Source organism: Rattus norvegicus, chromosome 7 (genome assembly GCF_036323735.1).
Source record: "Rattus norvegicus strain BN/NHsdMcwi chromosome 7, GRCr8, whole genome shotgun sequence".
Lineage (NCBI taxonomy): Eukaryota > Metazoa > Chordata > Mammalia > Rodentia > Muridae > Rattus > Rattus norvegicus.
In genome coordinates, this window is record NC_086025.1 from 131,041,601 (window position 1) to 131,061,990 (window position 20,390).

The 20,390-nt window shown below is 44.6% G+C and overlaps 1 protein-coding gene across 21 annotated transcripts in view; it reads right to left on the reverse strand.

Annotated features, from left to right (window-relative positions):
* Positions 1-636: 636 nt before the first annotated feature.
* Senp1 (SUMO specific peptidase 1) overlaps positions 637-20,390 on the reverse strand; it is a 63,590-nt gene continuing 43,836 nt past the window's right edge. For all 21 annotated transcript variants that reach the window (XM_039080358.2, XM_039080359.1, XM_063264363.1 and 18 more), the window contains 7 exons: positions 19,830-19,985; positions 18,422-18,553; positions 10,483-10,686; positions 9,662-9,741; positions 8,006-8,090; positions 7,428-7,523; positions 637-4,770 (listed from right to left, as the gene is read on the reverse strand). In XM_039080358.2, the coding sequence (XP_038936286.1) occupies positions 4,708-4,770; positions 7,428-7,523; positions 8,006-8,090; positions 9,662-9,741; positions 10,483-10,686; positions 18,422-18,553; positions 19,830-19,985 (816 nt within the window). In that variant the 3' untranslated portion in view covers positions 637-4,707. The remainder of the gene's footprint in view (positions 4,771-7,427; positions 7,524-8,005; positions 8,091-9,661; positions 9,742-10,482; positions 10,687-18,421; positions 18,554-19,829; positions 19,986-20,390) is intronic.

Sequence of the window (20,390 nt, forward strand, 5' to 3'; positions counted from 1 at the left end):
TTGCCAACTATTTATATAAACTATAGAATATGTTTAAAGATTTCTTTCCTCACTCCAGCGATTAGGAGAGGATTGAAAAACAAAACAAACCACTTAAACATGCCTAAAAAACAGTTCAAAAATCTGTCTAGAAACATCCTTAGCTCTTCTAACCCACTCTCCTAACCCAACAAACTTTCTCCATGAGGCTGTGAGTTGCTATGCTTTCTCAGTCTCACTCTTGTGAGCATGATGTTCCAGAAGCACTCGGTAGAGGTAAGATGTCGAGAAAGGGGGGCAGGAAGGCGACGAGACAGGGTGCAGTTAGCAGAGTCGGCTGGAGTCTGATGGTACACTTGGCTTCGAGAGCTCCCTGGCAGTCTTTGCAGCCAGGTTTAGTTTTTAAAGCACCAGAAAGCCACAGATTTGCATGTTATTTGTTCCAGGCTTCACTTTCAGGTATGCAGAATAAAATGAATGAACAGCATTCAGTCTCTTGGTTAAGGCGTGGGTTCAGAGATCCAGAGCATACTAGGATCCAACCACTGGTACAGTGTGGATCAGCAGACAGTTTGGGGCAGGTTATCTATGTTTAAAATATGTACGTATATATGTATGTATTTCATATTCTCATATAAATGAGGAGACAGAACAGTCTCAGAGACACACAAATATATTATTGAGTCCTGGGAGTTCCCAGTCAAAGCACAGAAGCAAAATCCACAGAATTTATTTTAAATAAGTGAATTTAAAAACCCAAGGGAGTCACATATACAGATAAAGGCGACATCATCCCTGACACATTTCCACCTCTGCCCTTTCCCCCACACTTCAGCTTCATTCTGAACTATGTGCTAATGAGTTTGTATTCTTTCTTGAAAAGGTGTGTCTGTGTTTACTCAGCCTTCCAAATCAGGCAAACTATAAACTTACAGACTGTAAGGCCCTGAGGACACAGTGGCTTGTACTTCCTTTGTTAAACCATCTTTCTCACCCTTCAGGGCTCCAAAGTCTAGTGCTTGACCTCACACTTACGAAACCCTCAGACAGAAGCTTTCCATGAGTTTCAAGTAAGGCAAGTGCCTTTATAGGACAAGACAAAGAGAAAGGAACCCACCATCTGAATGTGCAAGGGGCATGCATCCCTGTCAATAAAAAGGGTGGAGGATGAACCTGCTACCCACAGAGTTAAGAAGATGTTCTGATAAGCCTCTGGGGTATAGCCTGAGAGCCCCACACTGCAACCTGCTGAACATGGGATGAGGAAGGTGCTTCTGTTAAAGGCCAAGAGAACACTGTTGGAGGTCAGGATCTGCGCTCTGAGCCTACAGTATTTGGAAGTTATGACAAATAATCAAGTCTCCTCGCACCCTTGCAACACTGTTATTCTTAAGAAATGTTTCGGAGAACGAGCCCTGTCTGTCTTGTTCTTTCCAGACTAGAATACAGATGCTTGCAATCCTGGCTAGAAAAACAGCACCAATCCATTCTCCTCAGCTTGGCAGTTCCATGCCCCCTCCCCTGAAAGGCCCCACCCCTGTGAGAAAAGCAGATGACAAGACAAACAGGGAGAAGTCAGGCCATAGATAGTGTGACCAGGGAGAGCTTTAAATCAGATTTCGGTGCACATACTTAGTGGGTCCTTACACAAGAACTGAATGTGCCTGCGAAGAATGGAGCCTGCGTTCCCCTCGGGTACCACTCTCCCACCTTTGCCTTCCCGCAGCCGGCCTACTTCTAGGCACGCTGCATTTAGCCAGACTCTTGTGTAGTTCTAATTCTACACCCGAGGTAGCGCTGACCTGACCTTAGACATTGACTCAGAGCGTCTTACTGAAGGTAGAGCAAGGAAACCGTAAGATGTCAGTCTCTCTTTACTCTGACCTTCGGTCGGAGCTTGGGAGGATGACACGGGAAGATCAGAGGTGGAGATTCGAACACAAAGCTCTTTGAAGAATGCTCTCTCCATCCACTGATGATAGATTGCACCATGGGTGTGGGAAACCAGGTGGTGGTGCTGGAACATTTTGCTGGGTCATCTGCTGTCCCCTTGAACCACTAAATGCTAAAGCAGTGCTGAGGCAGTCTAAGGACTAGTAGTAGTCCTCACAGAAGAGTGAATGGGCAGCGAGTCTCTAGGCTGTCTGTGGACAAGTACTCACACTGAACCCTACACAGGACTCCTGCGCGTCACAATGGATCTTAAGTGATAAGAGGATGCAGCTTCCACACATCATAGCACATGTTCTGCAAAGGGCAGGATCATCTCATTTTCTCTGTGTACACTGCAGGGATGACTGCTGGGGTTGCTGGAGTCTGTAACCGCCCTGTAGTGCTTATCCTCCCTCAGATATCCCTTTTATAGGGGAGGGGAGACGGCTATGAGCATGGAACATAGGGGAAAGGGACAGAAAGGGAGAACGACAGGCATATTCTGTTTAGAGCAGGTCAAACAAGACACTGGCAGCATGCCCTTGGCCATGAAATACACACAGCTTCCGTCTTGTCATTGCCATTCGCTCACTCTTGACTTGAAGGAGTTTTCAGATCCTTGTCCTGCTCCTCTTAGCTGGCTCTCTGAGGATGGCCTACCGTGTGCAAGTCTGTACTTGTTCCCATTAGGCCACCCGTCACGGTCTGACTTACTTACTCCTATTACTCCTGGGAAGGACAGTGGTCTTGGGATCACTGGCTTTTACCTGGTCCTATTTAAACTGCATCGGAGAAAGGGAGCCAACCTCAGACTGGCTCGACAACTCTATTTCACAAAGTGCTTTTGTTGTACACCTCACACTCTGTTGTCCATGGCAATGAGTATTTGTTGCTTTGGTCCATACAAAAAGTCTCTGGGGAAGACAAAACAGATTCTGTGTAAAGGAACAAACAGTGGGAACCATCTTGTGAAGAGCCCGGGGTGTGAGTGAGCAAGGCCTGAGAAGCTGTCTGTCTGTCTTTCGATCAGGTCTGTGTGAGCTGTGCCTACGTCAGCGAGGACCAGCGTTCAGCAGTGTTCTCCACTCCTGCGCTGAGTCTGTGCCAGTGCTCTAGAGAGAGTGTGAAAGGGCCCAGCAACTCATATACAGAAAGCTATTTATTTCCTATGGAAAATCAAGAGAAAAGGGAGGAGGAGTGAGGAAGGAGCAGCGAGAGAGAAACACTAAGGTACAGGCCCCGGCCCCCAACATGCAGGGAGGGAGGCTGCTGGAGTGGAGACCGAACATTCATTTAACAATGGCGTAGTAAAAAAAATAGTTGTTGTTTTCAAATTGTAACTTGTGGTAAAACATAGAAAAATGTACTAAACAGGCTTGGTATAAAACAGAGTACAATTTCCAATTAAGCCCAAGGAGAGAGCACAGTGCTGGAAGGGCTGGGCACAGGGGCGGCGGGGAGAAGACTGCATAGAAAACTACCGGTCACCATACACAAAGTAGAAAAAGTCCCTGTAGTGGAACTTAAGTACAAAACGACACTGGCACTGTCACCTCACCATCTCACCTCAGGAGCTCTGCGAGGGCGGGAGAGGTGCTACAAACAACGAAGGAAAGAGCAGTTTAAAAACCTCAAGTTTATCAAGCTAAGCTCCACCCGTTCTTCAGCTGGCAATGTCATTTACCTTGATAACCTTTACTCCTAAACCAGATTCATCCAGGTCTCAAAATACTCTTAGGAAATCTACAAATGCCCATAAACAGGGCTTGCTGGGATCTCTGTGTGCTGGAGTTTGAAAGATGAAAATAAACCTACAGACTAAATGGTGAACACATTCAGTCTTTTTTTCTTTTAAAAGCATATCCCTGTGAAATATATATTTCACATTTATGTGTGTGTATATATATGTATGTATACACACATATAGGTATATATGTATATAAAACTCTCTGTGGTTAGAAACATATTTAAACTAACTAGCCACAGACACCCTAGACCTGTACTCATCCAACTCTGGCATGTGACTCTGACCACTGAAGTCCCACTTCTTGGTCAGCAGCAGGCAGCAGTGAAGCTGGGCCCTGGCTGCTGCACTCAACACTCCTGGGTGGCTCTCCCCACAGCACGGCCTGCTCGCACATGCAACCCCCGCCTGTGAGGAAAGGCCTGCTCGAGGCTTTAGGGTCTGCCGGGGCTTGTGCAGTGTGCTCAGGATGGGACTCGACCAGTGAGGAAACAGCCTTGAGGAGAAGCAGTCAGTTTCATGGAGGGCACATAAATAGGAAGGCTCTGGAGGAGGGGACTTAAGCGTGTGCCTCAGAGTCCAGTTCACAGTTCCATTTGTGACCCTGCATCCTAGGGACTGCGTGTATGACTACGGCGCTGGTGGTTTTATCCTACCTGCTGCCGTGCCCTTTCCTACTTCTCGGTAAGGTCTAGCAACAAGAGTTTACATGAAACCAAGATTCTTCCCCAGTTTTCCTTGGACTCCTAATGAGGGACTCAGTGAGGCTGGAGCCCTTGGAAAACAAGACGGCAGAGCTGAAGTGAAAAGCAGCCTCTCTCTTCAGTAGGGATGTCCCTCACCCCTTTCACAGCACCAGAGTTTCTTTGCAAAAATAGTATCTGAGATACAAAAGGAAGGCAGGTGTGCTTGTGAGTGCGTCTTGCCTGGTCTGGCCCAGGACCAAGGGCTGTACAGAACAGGGGTTAGGAGCGGCTGTCTCCAAGCTCTCTGGCTGTCGATGGCAAAGGCTGGTCCCCCACACGCTCAGTGTCTGCTCACTGAGACAGTCTTCACAAGAGCTTCCGGTGGAGGATCTCCCAGACCATTCGCTTCCGGAAATATGGCATGTGTTGCTGTAGGGAACAGAGAGGTTTAGTTCTCACGTGTGGGCAGTTCTACGCGTGGCCTCTCTGCTCGCTCTTTCAAACTGCGTGTCTTCACTCACACCGCCTTTTCTTCCATTGCTTCTCTCTACTACAATTTTTGCTCTATGCCCTAAAAATTACAGTGGGCGCCATCTCGAATCCCCAGGCCACTACCTAATAACCCCAAGAAATTTGAGAATGGTGCCTATCAAATTTTTTATGTTTATGATGAGACTAAGGCCAAAAATCAAAAAATACTTTATTGGAGAAGTAAGAGAACTTCAGTTTGGTCTAAATCTGTGTCTTAATTTTTAATTTAGTTTTGTTTGAGACAGTCTCTCACTGTCCTTGGCTGGCCCAAAACTCTATGGAAACCAAGATGCCCTCTAACTCATAGAGATGGGGCTGCTTCTGAGTGCTGGCATTAAAGGTGTGTGCCACTGTGCCAGGATTTTTCAAGGGTTTTCTTAAACTCGGGGCAGTGACCCCATATGAGCATCTAAATATGTTTTCTTTTTAATAAGATTTATTTATTATTATATTTATACGAGTACACTGTAGCTGTCTTCAGAAGAAGGCATCGGGCCCCATTACAGATGGTTGTGAACCACCATGTGGTTGCTGGGATTTGAACTCAGGACCTCTGGAAGAGCAGTCAGTGTTCTTAACCACTGAGTCGTCTCTCCAGCCCCAAATGTGTTTTTTAAAGAGATGAATTTATTTAATGTCTGAGTGCTCTGTCTTCATGCACACCAGAAGAGGGCATCAGAGCTCATTACAGATGGTCTTGAATTGCTGGGAACTGAACTCAGGACCTCTGGAAGAGCAGCCCCTGGGCCGTCTCTCCAACCTAGGCATCGGAATTTGTAACTGAATATGAGCACTCTGAAAAATCTGAGAACAGTAAAAGGTTTCTGAACACACCATGTCCAGAAATTAATTCAGGCTCAAACATATGATGAATCCTAGGTGCGTGACGTGCCTCAAGTATACAAAGCACACTTGGCACCGTGTGATCTGTGAGGCACATCAGCTGGCGCTCTGGAAACACCCGGTTCAGATTTTAGCCACCACACATTATGAACAGCAGCCTTGTTCCTTACATATAACACTTTTTGCTTTGACAGAAACAAAGTAGTTTAATTATGAAAACAGAATTTTAGTACCTTTCTATCATCACTCCTCAGCATGTGACATCAGCCTGGCCTACCTTTGTATTGTACTGGGTCAGTGACATGGTTCAGTGAGTAAAGAAACTTCTATCACGCTTGATGATGTAAGTTTGACCCTTGGGACTCGGGCAGAAAGAGAAACAATTCCTACGATTGTCTTCTGACTTCCACATGCACCTTACTCCCAGCCAGCACTACTTCTGTGCAACAGCCTTCTCAGCACTGCTGACAGTCAACCACTCTGGAAACAATGAGGACCCGCCAGATCCTGTAACACTAAAGAGTCAGCCAGGGCTGGAGAGATGGCTCAGCGGTTAAGAGCACCGACTGCTCTTCCAGAGGTCCTGAGTTCAAATCCCAGCAACCACATGGTGGCTCACAACCATCTGTAATGAGATCTGATGCCCTCTTCTGGTGTGTCTGAAGACAGCTACAGTGTGCTCATATACAGAAAGTAAATAAATCTTAAAAAAAAAAAAAAAGTCAGCGAAACTCAAGTCTTTATACAAAACCAAAACCATCTGTTTCATTTGTGTAGAAACCAACTGTAAAATACCCTGTATAGAGAGACCTGTTTTAAAGTAAGTTTAGTTATTATAAGTGTATGTTTTACTTATCTAGTTAATATATGTATGTATCTAGGGCAATGTTAAAACTTTCCAGATGAAGATGAGTAGTAAGTTTTGTTCCTTTTCAGGACCGATTCATTTTTATCTGTATGAACACTTTCCTTACATGCATGTCTGAGTTCCATGTGCATCCCATGGCACATGTGGGAGCCAGAAGAGGGTGGTAGGTCTCCTGGAACTCTAATTACCAATGGCTGTATAGGCCACGTGGATGTTAAGAACTGAACCCAGTCCTCTGGAAGAGCAGCTATAGTGCTCTTAAATCACCAAGATCTCTCAGGCCTCAGCAAGAGGAACATGTTTAAGAAGCCCTAGTTTACACAAAATCTAGACAGGACACTGATTCCAACAGAAGCAAACGTATCAAACTTATCAGAATAAGCTATAATTTGTAGTCTCGATCCTCTGAGGTTCAGGATGATAGGTAGAAAAATGACCAACTACCTGCTAAGATAAAACTGACCAGTGGCACTGACAAAGGGGTCGGGGAAGGTGGTGTGTAAAGTACACAGGGAGGTTTACTTGGGTCTGTTCCCAAACCTAAATGCTAAACTGAGGAGAACTGAAGAAGGATTCCTCTGGTTCCAGTGTTGTGTTTCCTATAAGGTGGGGGAGATGGATAGATAACAAAGCTTTCTTCTTAACCCAAGACTCAGCTGCTGTCATATGTGACAATGGTAACCTGGGGTGTGGACCAACACTGTCTCCTTTTGTGCAGTGCTATGAGACACAGTCCGAGGTACGTAAAACTCAGGACAGAGGCCCCACAGAACAGCAGAGAGGTAATCAGCTTTTACAGCTTGGGTGTGCAAGGCAGAGGTTTTGTCTTGGAGGCCTGCCTCACCTGTGTAAAGTTGATTGGTCTGTCTTTGGTAATGCAGTCGGCATATTTGCAAGCAAACATTCCACAGTCACTTCCATTCATCTGCTGTGGGATTTCCTAAAAGACCGACAACAACAACACAGTGATCTGCAAACTTCTTCATCAATTTTACACCATTTCCCTAAATTCTGAATACATGACCTTAGATCTCCTATTTAAGACAATAAAGGAAAGTTTAAGGGGGAAGGTGGTTTTAAAAAATGTAGCATGTTAGTCCCACCCTTGTGTTGTTTTAATTTCATATTAGTCACACAGGGAACTACCTCAGGTTTTCATGGCACCTAAGGGTGTAGAAACCGGTCCTTCTGCTAAGGATCAAATAGTCAACAAGTATTTTTCAAAGGAGTAAAAATCTCAGCAAAAAGGCTCGATGTTTAGAAAAGTTTTACACAAGAAACATATCACGAGTTTCCCCACAAATAACTCATCTGGAGAAACCAGAGAGAGCTGAAGTTAGAAAGTCTATGGGAATCCGACAGTAACTAACCCCCTCACCCCCCAAGCTCTAAAGATTTCTATGACATCAACATGAAACATACCTGGCTTTTCTTGCTGAAGAGCTGCCAGCCATTGGTATCAAACTCTTTCCTTTTCTTGTCGACACTTTCTTGTTTTAGGTATTGCCTAAAGGATCAGAAGAGATGGAGATGAGCTGTGTGCGTCTTGCCGGCAGCTGCCACCCAGAGAATGGGGCTGGCCATCCTCAGAAGACAACCCTTCAGACTTGCACAAGCAGCCAACCTGCCAGGAGGGACAGGACCTCTGCTTCTGATATTCCTGATGGGTAATACTCTTTCTAAAGTTCTCTAGTCTGTTAATCTTCCCAAGAAACATTTTTAAATTTATTTTTCTTGGTTTGTATGGCCCTTTTAGAGTTATCAACTTATTATTAAATTATATATATTATTAAAATGTCTCAAGCAGTATCAGGGTATATATGTTTTTTAAAGATGTATTTAGTTTATGTAAGTACACAGTTGCCCTCTTCAGACACACCAGAAGACAGCATCAGATCCTATTACAGCCAACATGTGGTTGCTGGGACTTGAACTCAGGACCTCTGGAAGAGCAGTCAGTGTGCTTAACTGCTAAGCCATCTCTTTAGCCCCTGGTTATGAATTTTAACATTTGTAGAGTAGGATCTTTATGCAAAAGTTCAATCCAAACCAACAATTTAACAAGTACAAATTCATACCAAGCAGCGGTGGCACATGCCTTAAATCCCAGCCCTTGGGAGGGAGGTAGATCTCTGAGTTTGAGGCTGGCCTTGTCTACTACAGAATGAGTTCCAGGACACCCAGAACTATAAAGAGAAAACCTGTCTCAAAACCACAAACAGCAAGGCCCTGGGTTCGGTCCCCAGCTCCGAAAAAAAAAAAAAAAAAAAAAAAGACCACAAACAACAGTATGAATTCACAGAGAGGACTCCTCCCCAATATTCATGTATATGTGCTGTGGTATGCATGTGTGTGGTATGTATGTGCATGTGTTGACACACACGTGGCTATGAGTGTGTGCATGGTATACATATGGAGTCATTCTCCATCACTACTCAGCCTTACTCATTGTGGCAGGGTCTCTCAATCAAGCCCAGAGCTCACTGATAGTACTGGTCTTGCTAGCCAGTTTGCTCTGGGGATCTTTGTGTCTGCCTGCCAAAGCTAGAGTTAAGTGGGAACCATGCACACACGTAGCATTTATGTGAGCCCTGGAGGTCCAAACTGCGGTACTTGCACAACAAGCCTTGACCTCTGAGCCTCTCCCTAGCCAAGAGCACTCTTCTCAGGCAGCAAACGCTCACTTTCCAGGGACAGATCCCCTGCCTTAGCTGCAGAGCAAGGAACACATGTTTACAAAGAGAAGCAAATGGTATGTAAGAGATCTGCCTTCTAATTTCCAGGTGAGCCACTAAGTAGTATGACCTAAGTAGTCATCTCTGTGAGACTTTTCATCTAAAATTTCAGAAAGCTGAATTAAATAAGTCTGGCTGACTGCATTTCTGTGATATAGTTACTCTATATTTCAGTGTGTTGAGACAGCAATTGCCCTCATAATACACTGCAGTATTTAAAATATACATTTATACGGATGTGACGGTGCCATTAATCCTGTCTCCAAAGTTCTCAGATAATGTGTCTAATTGCTGGAAAGACAGAAAGCAACAAACATTTCTTCTGTCCTTCATTTGCACTTACAAGAGGATCCTGCAGGCCTCATTGTTTACTCCGCCCATAGAATCATAGTAGGTGACACTCTTCTTTCTAAAGTCTACAACCTGGAACAAGACAAACCAGTGAGGACACGACTGTACATCAGCTGTCCCTCCCTTGGCCCCTGAGCTCTCCCCAGACTTTCTGTGAGACTGGGAGCAGCGTGGTGAATGTGTGCACTACACTATGCTGAAGGACAAGTGGGTTATTTATTTACACAGAGTGGCTGGCACTGGGGACGACCATCAGTGGCCTATTAATTGTCCTAAAAATCTTTTTCTGCATGTCTGTTTCTCCATGATTATTCAAAGAAAACTAACTACCATAAGGTCATCGGCATAGTTGAAGAAAGATGGTGACAAGATTCTGGGTCTGTCTTTTTTATCTTATTTCATTTTTTGGATTGATATCTTTCCAATGTAATTAAAAACAGAATACACAACAACTCTTATTAACATTAAACTGATGTATCCATGCTCCCAGAGCCACAGAAATGCTAAATCCCCACATGCACAAGGCAAGCCAGAGCTGGGTAGGAAATAGCATCTGAAGCTGAAGCTGGTGGCATCACAAACATGCTTGTCCCCTTGTCTCACCTGAGGGGGCTGGATGACCTGTAGCTTCCAGATCTAAGCATCTCCTACTCTAAGTAGGAAATTCATTGGTTTACCTGACTGTTAGCCAAGTCATCACCATTAAATTCTACCTCTCCCTTCTATAACCAAGCAAAGATACAGAACGAATGACCCTCTGTGTTGTCTATGTAGATTCCTTTTCCGTGTCATCAAAACCAAGGAGCTACTCACCGCCAGACACCAGTGCACACCCAAGTGAATGGGCACCAGGAGAATGTCAACAGAAAACACATCCACTTTCTTTGTCCAGCGTTTCACTGCCTGATAACCAGCTGCTTTGAGTTTAGTGAAGAAAAAGGTATTAAAGGCATGTACACTCGGAAATCCCTTCTCTTTACTGCGCTCCATTAGCATATTCATGTAGAAATTGATGATCTGCAGGAAGACATTACACATTACAACAGTCTAAATAGTAGCACGGTAGGGAAAGAGCAGCTGTTCACTGAGCAATCCGTATGCATTAACATATGTTTATGTTATGCTGTGGATGGCAACCAACTCAGTGAATGCCTCAACAGATAATTCTAAAATATCCAGTTTTTCCTTAATATAAACATTTTATTAATCATACTTCTTAAGTATCACGCAACTAAGTTAACTGCTGGCAGCCAGAACAGATAGGCAGATGCTGGCCGGGACAGGAGAAAACTGGAGGGCAGGGGGAAGATGAGGCTCAGAGAAGGGAGACGAGGGAAGGCAGTGAGTTGTTCCAGTGTTGTGTTGAGCAAGTAGATCTGGGGCTCAGGTCTATTCTCCCTCTGCTCTTTTCTCCTTCCTCTCCCTCCGTGACCTTTTCCCTCTCCTTCCTCTTCTCCCTGCCTTTGTTGAACGGGGTCTCACTCTGTAGCAGATTGTCCTAAACTCACTATGAAGCCCACGGTAGCTTCTCACTTGTGGTACATATCCTGTTTGAGACCTGAGTGCTGGAGTCGAAGGCTCGAATGCGTGTTACAGTCTGTACAGTGAGAGCCTAGCGCCACACCTGAAGCCTCCTCAGCACGAGCAGTGCGAACTGCCCAGGTTTCATGCAGATCTGTGACCAGAAAACCATGAGATGAGCTAAGCAGATGCCTGCAACAGCTCGGCACCTCTCTTAGGAACCCACGAAGTCACGGGCACGATGAGTCGAGATGTTCAGCTTTCTCAGCTGTTAACTGCACCCCTTCTTCAGTATCAAGCATGAATATGATAAATTAAAATGTTTAATAGAAGAGATGCATGGTTCTTTGTCGACAAAGCAATGTCCTCCTTAACAGTAACTGTGCTGTCTATGGTTCCTTTAGGTTCAGAGTCCTGGTCCTAAAGCTTACAAGTTATTAGGCCAAAAATTACAGCATACTTACTTTATGTGGATAGCTAAGGCCAAGCCAGTGTCTGTCAACTGAAAGGAATGAATGGGCTAACTGAGCCACAGCTTGGAAATATGACTATAAAAACAGGCACATTTTTCAGAATGTTTTTTGAGGAATGGGAAAATGCCCCTGTCCTTTGACAAATATTTACACACCAGGATGCCAGAGCAGTGAGCCACTGTCCACAGCAGGGAACCCTGCCAGGAATACAGCCAAGCATGGCCTAGACCAGAGAAAGGGCTACAGATACAGACACCAAGGCAGCTTCAGGGAAACCCAATTAAGGCTCTAAGGTGATGGGCCAGGTCTGAAGACACTGTTCTGCCTGCAGCTCTGATCACTGTGCGATCGTCCTGAAGGAGGAGAGGACTGTGGCTAACTGGTTCTTAAATAATGAAAAGGAATCAAGTTAATCAGATGGTATGTTTTCAAATCTAAGTGATCAGTTTAACTGCCAAAAACTAGTGCTCCTAAGACACACCTCCATTTGTGAGAACAGCTACGACTGCAGGCATATCTGCCCAGGCAAACACAGATCTCAAGATCGTAAACTATAATCTCTACTGAGAGAAAACTAACCAAAAGGAATGGATCAGTTTCCTCTCAGAGATGTGGGGAGAATCTACTTAGTCTACTATGTTATCCATATTATATTTATATATTATAGATTATAAATATATATTATAGTTATGTATTCAGTGTATCAAAAGGTACAGTATATAGGCAGATAACCAGGCAGCAGCCTTTTCCCAGGGGCACTTAGGGTATCTACTTTACCAAGCAATGAGGACTAAAGAGAAGGTCAAGAGAGCACGGGCAGGGAGAGACGGATAGTCAAGCACAGAAGCCATGCAGGTATTTCTCTCCTAGGTGTCTAACAGAGTCATTACTTTTGGAATCATTAGCTTGAAGTTTAGAAAGACAGGGGGAAGGGTTAACATGTTATACCTAAGTATTCTGGTTTTCAGAAGGAAAAAGTTCTAAAAGCTGGCCAAGTTTTGACATAGTCAGGTTTTACTTCACTCCCAGAAAGCACCAACTGCACAAGACTGCTAGGCTGAGGAGAACAGAGAATCTTTTTTCATTGCTGTGTCTCCCCCTTCATCCAAGGTTTTCCTTGTGGGGAGGGAAATGGCTTCTTCCCACTACTAGCCACTCTGTGGCAGGATACAGGCTCCTTCCCATTTCCCTATGTCCCAGCAGGGGGAGTTTGGTGACCTTGACAGCCCCTTCCATTAGCTGCAATCTGATATCCAGGCTGAGTTTAGACGCAAGTCTTTCTCTCCGTAAGTGAAGAAAAGTGCCATGGTTCAGTAAGACAGTCATGCTCAAAGCAAGCTACAAAGGGATCCTATGTGCCATCCTGCAGAGGAGGCTTGGGATGAAGGACAGGGAAATGAGAGACGGGATCACAGTGTTCGAGATGAAAGAGAGCAATGCCACAGCAGTTGCTTGTATTTTATGAAAACAACGGTCCCTTCCCTCTCCACTGGCAAGAGCTCTGACACACAAGGGTCTCTTAGCCCAGCAGGTCCTAGATCTCCTTTGAAATAAGGGGCTGAAAATCCAGTGGCTCAGGGTCTTGCTGTCTGTCTTGCCACTAGAGGCATCTGACAAGCACTGTAGGTCAGTCCACTTGCCACCTTTCTGGCAGGCAATGGTGGCTGCCCGTGGTTGCTGGTGCCTAAGAAACTGCCTTCCTATTCCTTGAAGAGCCTTGGCCATCAAGCATGTGTTTGTCTGTGTGGCCTTGTCTAGGACAGGAAAACTGTTTGCGATGTTTTTGTTCCTTTTATACTCTATTTGATGAGTGGCCAGCCTGAAGCTGGAAAGAACCTTCTCTTTAAAGAAAAATTCTACAGTGTTTTGTTTCTATATATACACACACACACACACACACACACACACACACACACACACACACACCTATGCATATCAGTGTTTGCCTGAATGTCTGTCTGTGTCCACTTGCACATAGCTCCCTCTGACTTATGCTGCCACATGAGTACCGAGCAGCAAACCCAGGTCCTCTGCAAGAGCGTCCAGTGGTCTTAAAACACCGAGCCATCTCCTCAGCCCCAGAGAATCTTACAGGGTTTTCAAATTAAAACTGGGGAGAGGGATGAGGATTTTTTCTGTGATGTTACCATGACATAAGTGATCATTGGTATCTATCTTTTTTTTCTTGCCCAATAAGCCAGACAAATCTAGACGTGTCCTATTCCCTAGCAATAACGTGCTGCTTAAGTTTTCAGCTCTTCCACGGCTCCTCTGAACCACACTGCTTGTCCTAGACAGTCTCGGGCATGCTAATACTCCCGAGAAGACACTGACACAAGACAACGAACAGCAGCACTGACTATTATGGCCCGGAGACCACCTTACCAAGATAAAGACGCAGCTTCCATACTGCATACATGACTTTGCCATCTTTTGTGTAAATCCAAGAACAAACACTCAGAAGTACTGCTAATGTGTTGTAAGAAGGACAGGCAGGCAACGCCTCTATTTATGGAGAATAATTACTACTTTGCATATGACCGTGCATAGCATCCTGGTTATCAGGAGTCTGGGGAACACTGCAGGGGTGTGGAAGGAAGCATTAGCTTCCCTCTGATGGCTGCACTCACATGGATACTCACTTATCCACTTGTCTTCTGCTTCTCAGTCTCTCCCTCTTACACAGATAATGTCTTCTTCCCTATGAAGAACTACCTATTCCCAGTGTTAACTCTTGTGGGCTGCTTCCTCTCTACCGAGCATTACTAGGGTCCATCTATCGGAGAGAAGAGCAGCTATGACCACTGTTAACCCTATCCTCCGCCCCACTTCCATTACTTGGTGTATGTGGTACCGAGGACCTAACCCAGAGTCTTGTGCTTGGGAAGCAGCTTTACACTGAGTGAGTTAGGCCCGGCTTCTACTACATCCTATGTCTAAGACTCAGAAGTCGTGACTAAAAGGTATGAGCCCCAGCTCTAGACCTCAACTCTGCATAGTACCTCCTTAGCCAACCTATTTTACTTTCCCACAACCAACCGAGCAGCAATACTGTCTCTACCTCCAAGGCTATTGAAGTGCTGGGAAGCCTGAAAGGCTTCTTCCTCTTCGAAGACGAAGCTTCCTTCCGAACGGTACCCACATGGTTGGCTGCGTACTTGTCTGTCATGGATGTGCTACCTTAATTCCTCCTTCAGCAAGCTCTTCTCACATTTGCTGAGACTGCCCCCATGACCTTTCCCTCCCAGGTGAAGTTACAAATACCACGTTCCAATATTCTAGTATTTACTTGGAAAATAACTGGTAATAATTAGTATAAGCTTGCAAAGCACACCCCCCACCCCACCAAAAAGGCCAGCTATATCTTCTGGCCAGTTCCCTGTTCACACATGTAAACTGGTCCTTAGTATGGGTGGAGACTAGGTTCTTGCGGGCTGAGTGAGCGCTTCTGCACACCGGGTGGCTGCGCTTGTATTGTCCTATCAGTATTGAGAGACAGTGCTCAAGTCCCTGAGGACGCACAGCTTTGTGTTTCCCCCTTCCAGTTCCACACGTTTTTAATGTGTTATTAAAATGTGTACTTATTTAGGCTGCGAAGCTTTCTCTATTGCTATGAAATTACTATTACTGCCAACAGTCCTCACTCCAGAATGACTCTTGTATAATATTAACAGACTCACATTTTTTATCCGTGTTTGCAGGATACAACTTTCCCACCCTTTAGTCTGTAACCCTATCTGTATCCTTACACTCAGAATGGCTGTCATGTGGCTCACTACGAAGCACATGGCTAACACACGCACACCTCCTGGGCTCAGTCCCCAGTGTGCAGTGAAGGACGCTTCTTAGCTTTCTTTTCCAGTCTAACCACCTCTACTCAGTGCGTGTTCTCACTCACGCCTACCCAGTATGGTAGCCACCAGCCCAGGTTAGGTTCCTGGCGATGATTATTTCCAGTTAAGATGCAGATTTTATGTCCTATTTCAAAGAGAAAGTAAAACAACTCATTTATTTAGTTCTTTTCTTTTCCTTCCTTCCTTCCTTCCTTTCTTGTGCTGGCAGGCAAAGCCAGGGTCTCAGGCATGCAAGCCAAGCACTGTACCCACTGAACTACATCCCAGCCCCTTCTAAAAATGATCCTACTATTCGGCTTAAAGTAAGATCCGGGGTTCCGACTGCATTTCTCCCACCCGGCAGTCTACATCACTGGACTGGACTCTCATTGGCTGAGTGAGACCTGTTATGGCATGCATCTTCCTGTTGCACTGTTTCTTCTCTCCATCTGTCTCCTTCTGTGGGCTCTTTACGTGAATACACAAAAGCCCCTGCTTTTCCTGAGATCGCCCCTGCACCCAGGCTACCTGACAGCATCCTGGAACTCGCTGATGGTCTGCTCCTCTTGTTCTACCTCCATATACAGTCCCCCTTCTCCCAGGACCACTGGGGCGCTGTCTGCATGCAGTGTAAGGAAACTGCTGTTTACATTATTTTATGTTTAGATATTGATTTGTTTTGTTTAGAAGCAAAACCGGTTTTATCTGAACAAATACCTAAATTATTTCCATGTATTTCTAAATTTATTTAATGATCTACAAAACAGTGTTCAAGGGGCTGGACAGCTGGCTCAGCAATGAAGGGCACCGGCTGCTGCTGTTCCAGAGGTTCAATTCCCAGCACCTACACAGTGGCTCTCAGGAGTCTGTAACTCCAGTCTCAGGGAACCCAGACCCCTCTTCTGGTCTCTGTGGGCACTACACAGGGAAAAAGGAGCACAACGGCTTTACATGCATGCCATATACAGGAGTTTTAGATTTTATCTTTATTATTACTTATTTATTTCTATGTGTACATATATGGACAGAGTTGCACTATAGCAGATATGAGTGGAAGTCACAGGAGAAGTTACAGATGTTGGTTCTCTCCAACTTTGTGGGTCTTGGGAACCAAACACAGGTCATCAGCCTTGGCAGTAAACCCTTTCCTGCTTGGCTATCCTGCTGGCCCTGGATTTTCTATTTTTCCTTTCCTTCCTCCTCTTCCTTTGGACTACTTAAGATTTACTTCCTTCAAAAAAATCTGACTATTTTTCACTTCCTGTATTAATTTTTCAATGGTAGGAATAATTTATGAGTTACTTGATTTAGCAGAGAATTAACATATCCTATAATACTGGCAGGACACACAAAACAAAAATGGGTATTTACAAGAGTATTTGAGAAAGAACAGAATTGAAATGCACTGAGTACTTGCAAAAGACTGAATATTCATAATTGATGAAAAAGAATTAAGTATTTTTAAATTAAACATCACAATTTAAGTGTCTATGACAGTTCATCAGATGGTGACTATTTCAGCCTAAGAAATATGATACTCTAAAACTGGTGCTTCTTAAACTAGTTCATTATCATCTTGAAGATGGGACTTCTCTGTGGCTTTGAAAGCACTCCCTCCAGCACGGTATGTAGGTGTGGTAGGGCTGCAGTAGACAAGGAATCTCGCCTCCCCTGCATCTACTCTAATCATGTAATTCCCACCAAGCTCAGTCTAGCCTCTGCTGGGCTGCAGCACAGCAAAGTCTGTCCTGATGAATGCTGCCTCTGTAAGTAATCTCTGAGGTACCTGCCACAGTGAGGGGCAAGAATTCAGGTTATGTCCGACTCATTGCTGCCCTCTAGGTTTTGCCTAAGTTATAACAAATAGGCTCTAATTCTTTCGGAAGAACTCTCTTCTCCCAGCAGTGATGGGAAATGATAAATGACCACACATCATCAAAAACAACAACATCTGAGGGTACTTTTGATTATTATTGATTTTTGTTTTCCTCTTTAATTCAGTTAGCTCTTCTACACTCTCATTTAATCCAGCATTCCATTACCCGAGGAGCCAAGAGACGTGAGTGAGTTTTCTAACAGAGACATCAAATCATGCATTTCCTATCATTCTAAGTAAAAACACAGCGCACAGTAGGTCTTATAGACTAGCCAGTGCTACCGACAATGGAGCAGTTCAGCTGGCCCAGAGGAAATCAATGTCACGGGCATATGTATGGTCTTAAGTTCTATATTTCCAGTCCCATAAGATCCAGTTTAGCAAGCCTGAGGCAGGGCTGACAGTGAACCTCAGTACCCGGCCGGGATCCGCTCTCTCAAGTGGGAGTGTCTTAGTCTGCTATGCTATGCTTGTCTCCTGATGTCCAACTTATTACATCACACAGTAATAGAGGGATAAATCTTCTCAACTGAAACAGCTATTTTAAGGTTTAGAATGAGGACAGATCAATTTAAAGATCATGGCATAATTAATATACTTAACTGAAATTGGGAGGTGAAGTCATTCCCCCTTGCTACATATCAACCTCATAAAAACAATTTAATTTTTTCGATAGCAACTTTGAAAATACTGCATACAAATAAACATTACTTGAGAAAGCTTATCATTTACAATGTAAGTAACCTAAAGTAATAGAGGAGAAGGAAGTCGACCTGGTCCCTGCCTAGAATCCCAGAGTCCCCTCAGGCGGCCATGCGGTCAGACAGGAAATATGGGGCAGGCACCGTAAGCAGTGAAAGCCCACCGGAGAATGGAAGCATTCAGTTGTAACAGTGCACAGTGTGGGAGGGCTGTGCTGAAAGGTCCTCTGTGCCACATGAGTTCTCACAGAGGCCTCTAAGAACCACCTTTGCAGAAACAGTAACGCCTTGATTCAGTTTCCACGTAGTTTTGCAGACTATTTGCATACAAAGTAAGGGCGAGATTACCTCGTCATTGAGCCAGTTTAGATGGTTCAGAGTCTGAATGTCTTTGCGTGTGATGGTCAAGCGGAAGGCCTCACTGAGGACTTCATCCTGGTTACCATTACGAAACACATTCTTTATTTCTTTCTCCATTTCCTAAGTAAGAAAAGAAAAGAACAACCACAATGGTTTCAGAAAACACTCGTTTCTCACCAGTCCCCAGGCTGTGTTTATCACGGAGTCACCTGCCTCCCAGTTCCTGTGGTCAGCTTACATGGATCCACCATTCCATCTCCTCCCTCAGTGGTCTTCCAGGTCGCCTCCCACTCACCTTGCCCTTCCCTTTCCTTTCACACAACATTTAGATCCTTGATTTTGTATCACTTCCTGAACACTGATACAACCTTTGCTCGAAACTTCCAAGCCCTTAAAAGGTTTATGCTTTATGCTTCCAATTCAAATGGTCTCCCAAGAAACAAAAGCTACAAAGACGCCATGGAGTACCGGCGGCAGCCATGGAGTACCGGTGGCATCCTCCCAGTCACTGCTCTTCCCACAGACATGACAACGGAATTCAGCACAGCTATACAAGCCTGGTGCTCGCTGCCTACTGGACCCAGGACCAAGGCTGTGCACATGAAGCCAGCAAGTACTCCAGCAGCAAGCTGCACCCAGGTCCAATAACGTTTTGAAAGAGGTACGAATTAAGGAACAGATTTTAAAGCATACATAGACTTCTAAGTATTTCCCAAAATTTTCATAATGGATTACTATTGCTTAAAAAGAAACACTATAAAAATAAAGCATATATTTAAAAAGTCATAATGAAATCCATTCCTCTGTATGCTCATTAAAAAATAAGGCAAAACGAAAACAAAGAAATCGTACCTCTCAGCTCACAATTTGCTATCAAATTATCTCCTATGTCAGCATATAGGAAACGTCTGGCTCAATTCCCGACTATAATCAAAATAGAACACAATCTCCCAAGCCAAACTTAACAACAATTATTTTTTTGAAATATAAAAGGATTATTAAAAATAAAAATATAAAATATAAATATACTACATATCTTCTCACTGAAGTTGCTAAAAACGCACCTATAACCATTTGAACAATCTTTAGTTACCTTTAAAAGTAAACACTGGTGCACAATACAATTGAAAGTTGAGCTACACTAATATAAATGCCAGATACTCTAGTGAATTACATTTGAAACTGCTCTCAGGATCCTTTCTAAACAAAAAGCAATTGTAGACAAATATTTTTTTTGAGGCAGGGTCTGCTATGTAGCTCTGGCTGTCTTGGAACATCTGTGCTGACCAGGCTGGCCTAAATGCAGAGATCCCCTGTCTCTGCCTCCTGACTGCTGGGATTAAAGGCGCTCGCCAGCACACGCAGCTCTATGGAGGGATTTTCAGTTGTCCTTTACCTCTGTAATTTCAGGGAACTCGTCTTCACTATCAGTTAGTTGGTGACTTTTTTTCCTGGTTTCTTGGGCTGCTGTGACAGGGACCTCCTTTTCCAGAGGAACACGAAGGTGGAGCTCTACGGAATCAAGCACTGCATGCTCCTGCTCCTGCAGTCTCTGGAGACAGAACTTCAGAGTGAGTGGGACAAAGGAAAGGGGTCTGCTATTTGACCTCTGTGAGGTGAGTCATGAATTCCATGCTGCTGTCCATACACACAGCTTCACTCAGGCGGATGTAACCTCCCCACAGCTTTAAGTGCTATTTATTTTATAATTTCTTCATTTACTCACCTATCTACTGTATCTATCTAGGTTTTTTGACACAGGGTTTCTGGCTGTCCTGGAACTCACTCTGTAGACCAGGCTGGCTTCAAATTCACAGAGATCCTCCTGTGTCTGCCTCCCAAGTGCTGGGACTAAGGGCACGCACCACCACCCCTTGGTTATTTTTACTTTTCAGGGGGAAGTGCTTTGCCTACAAATGTGCATGGACACCAGGTGATACCCGGCTTCTGGGAGCAC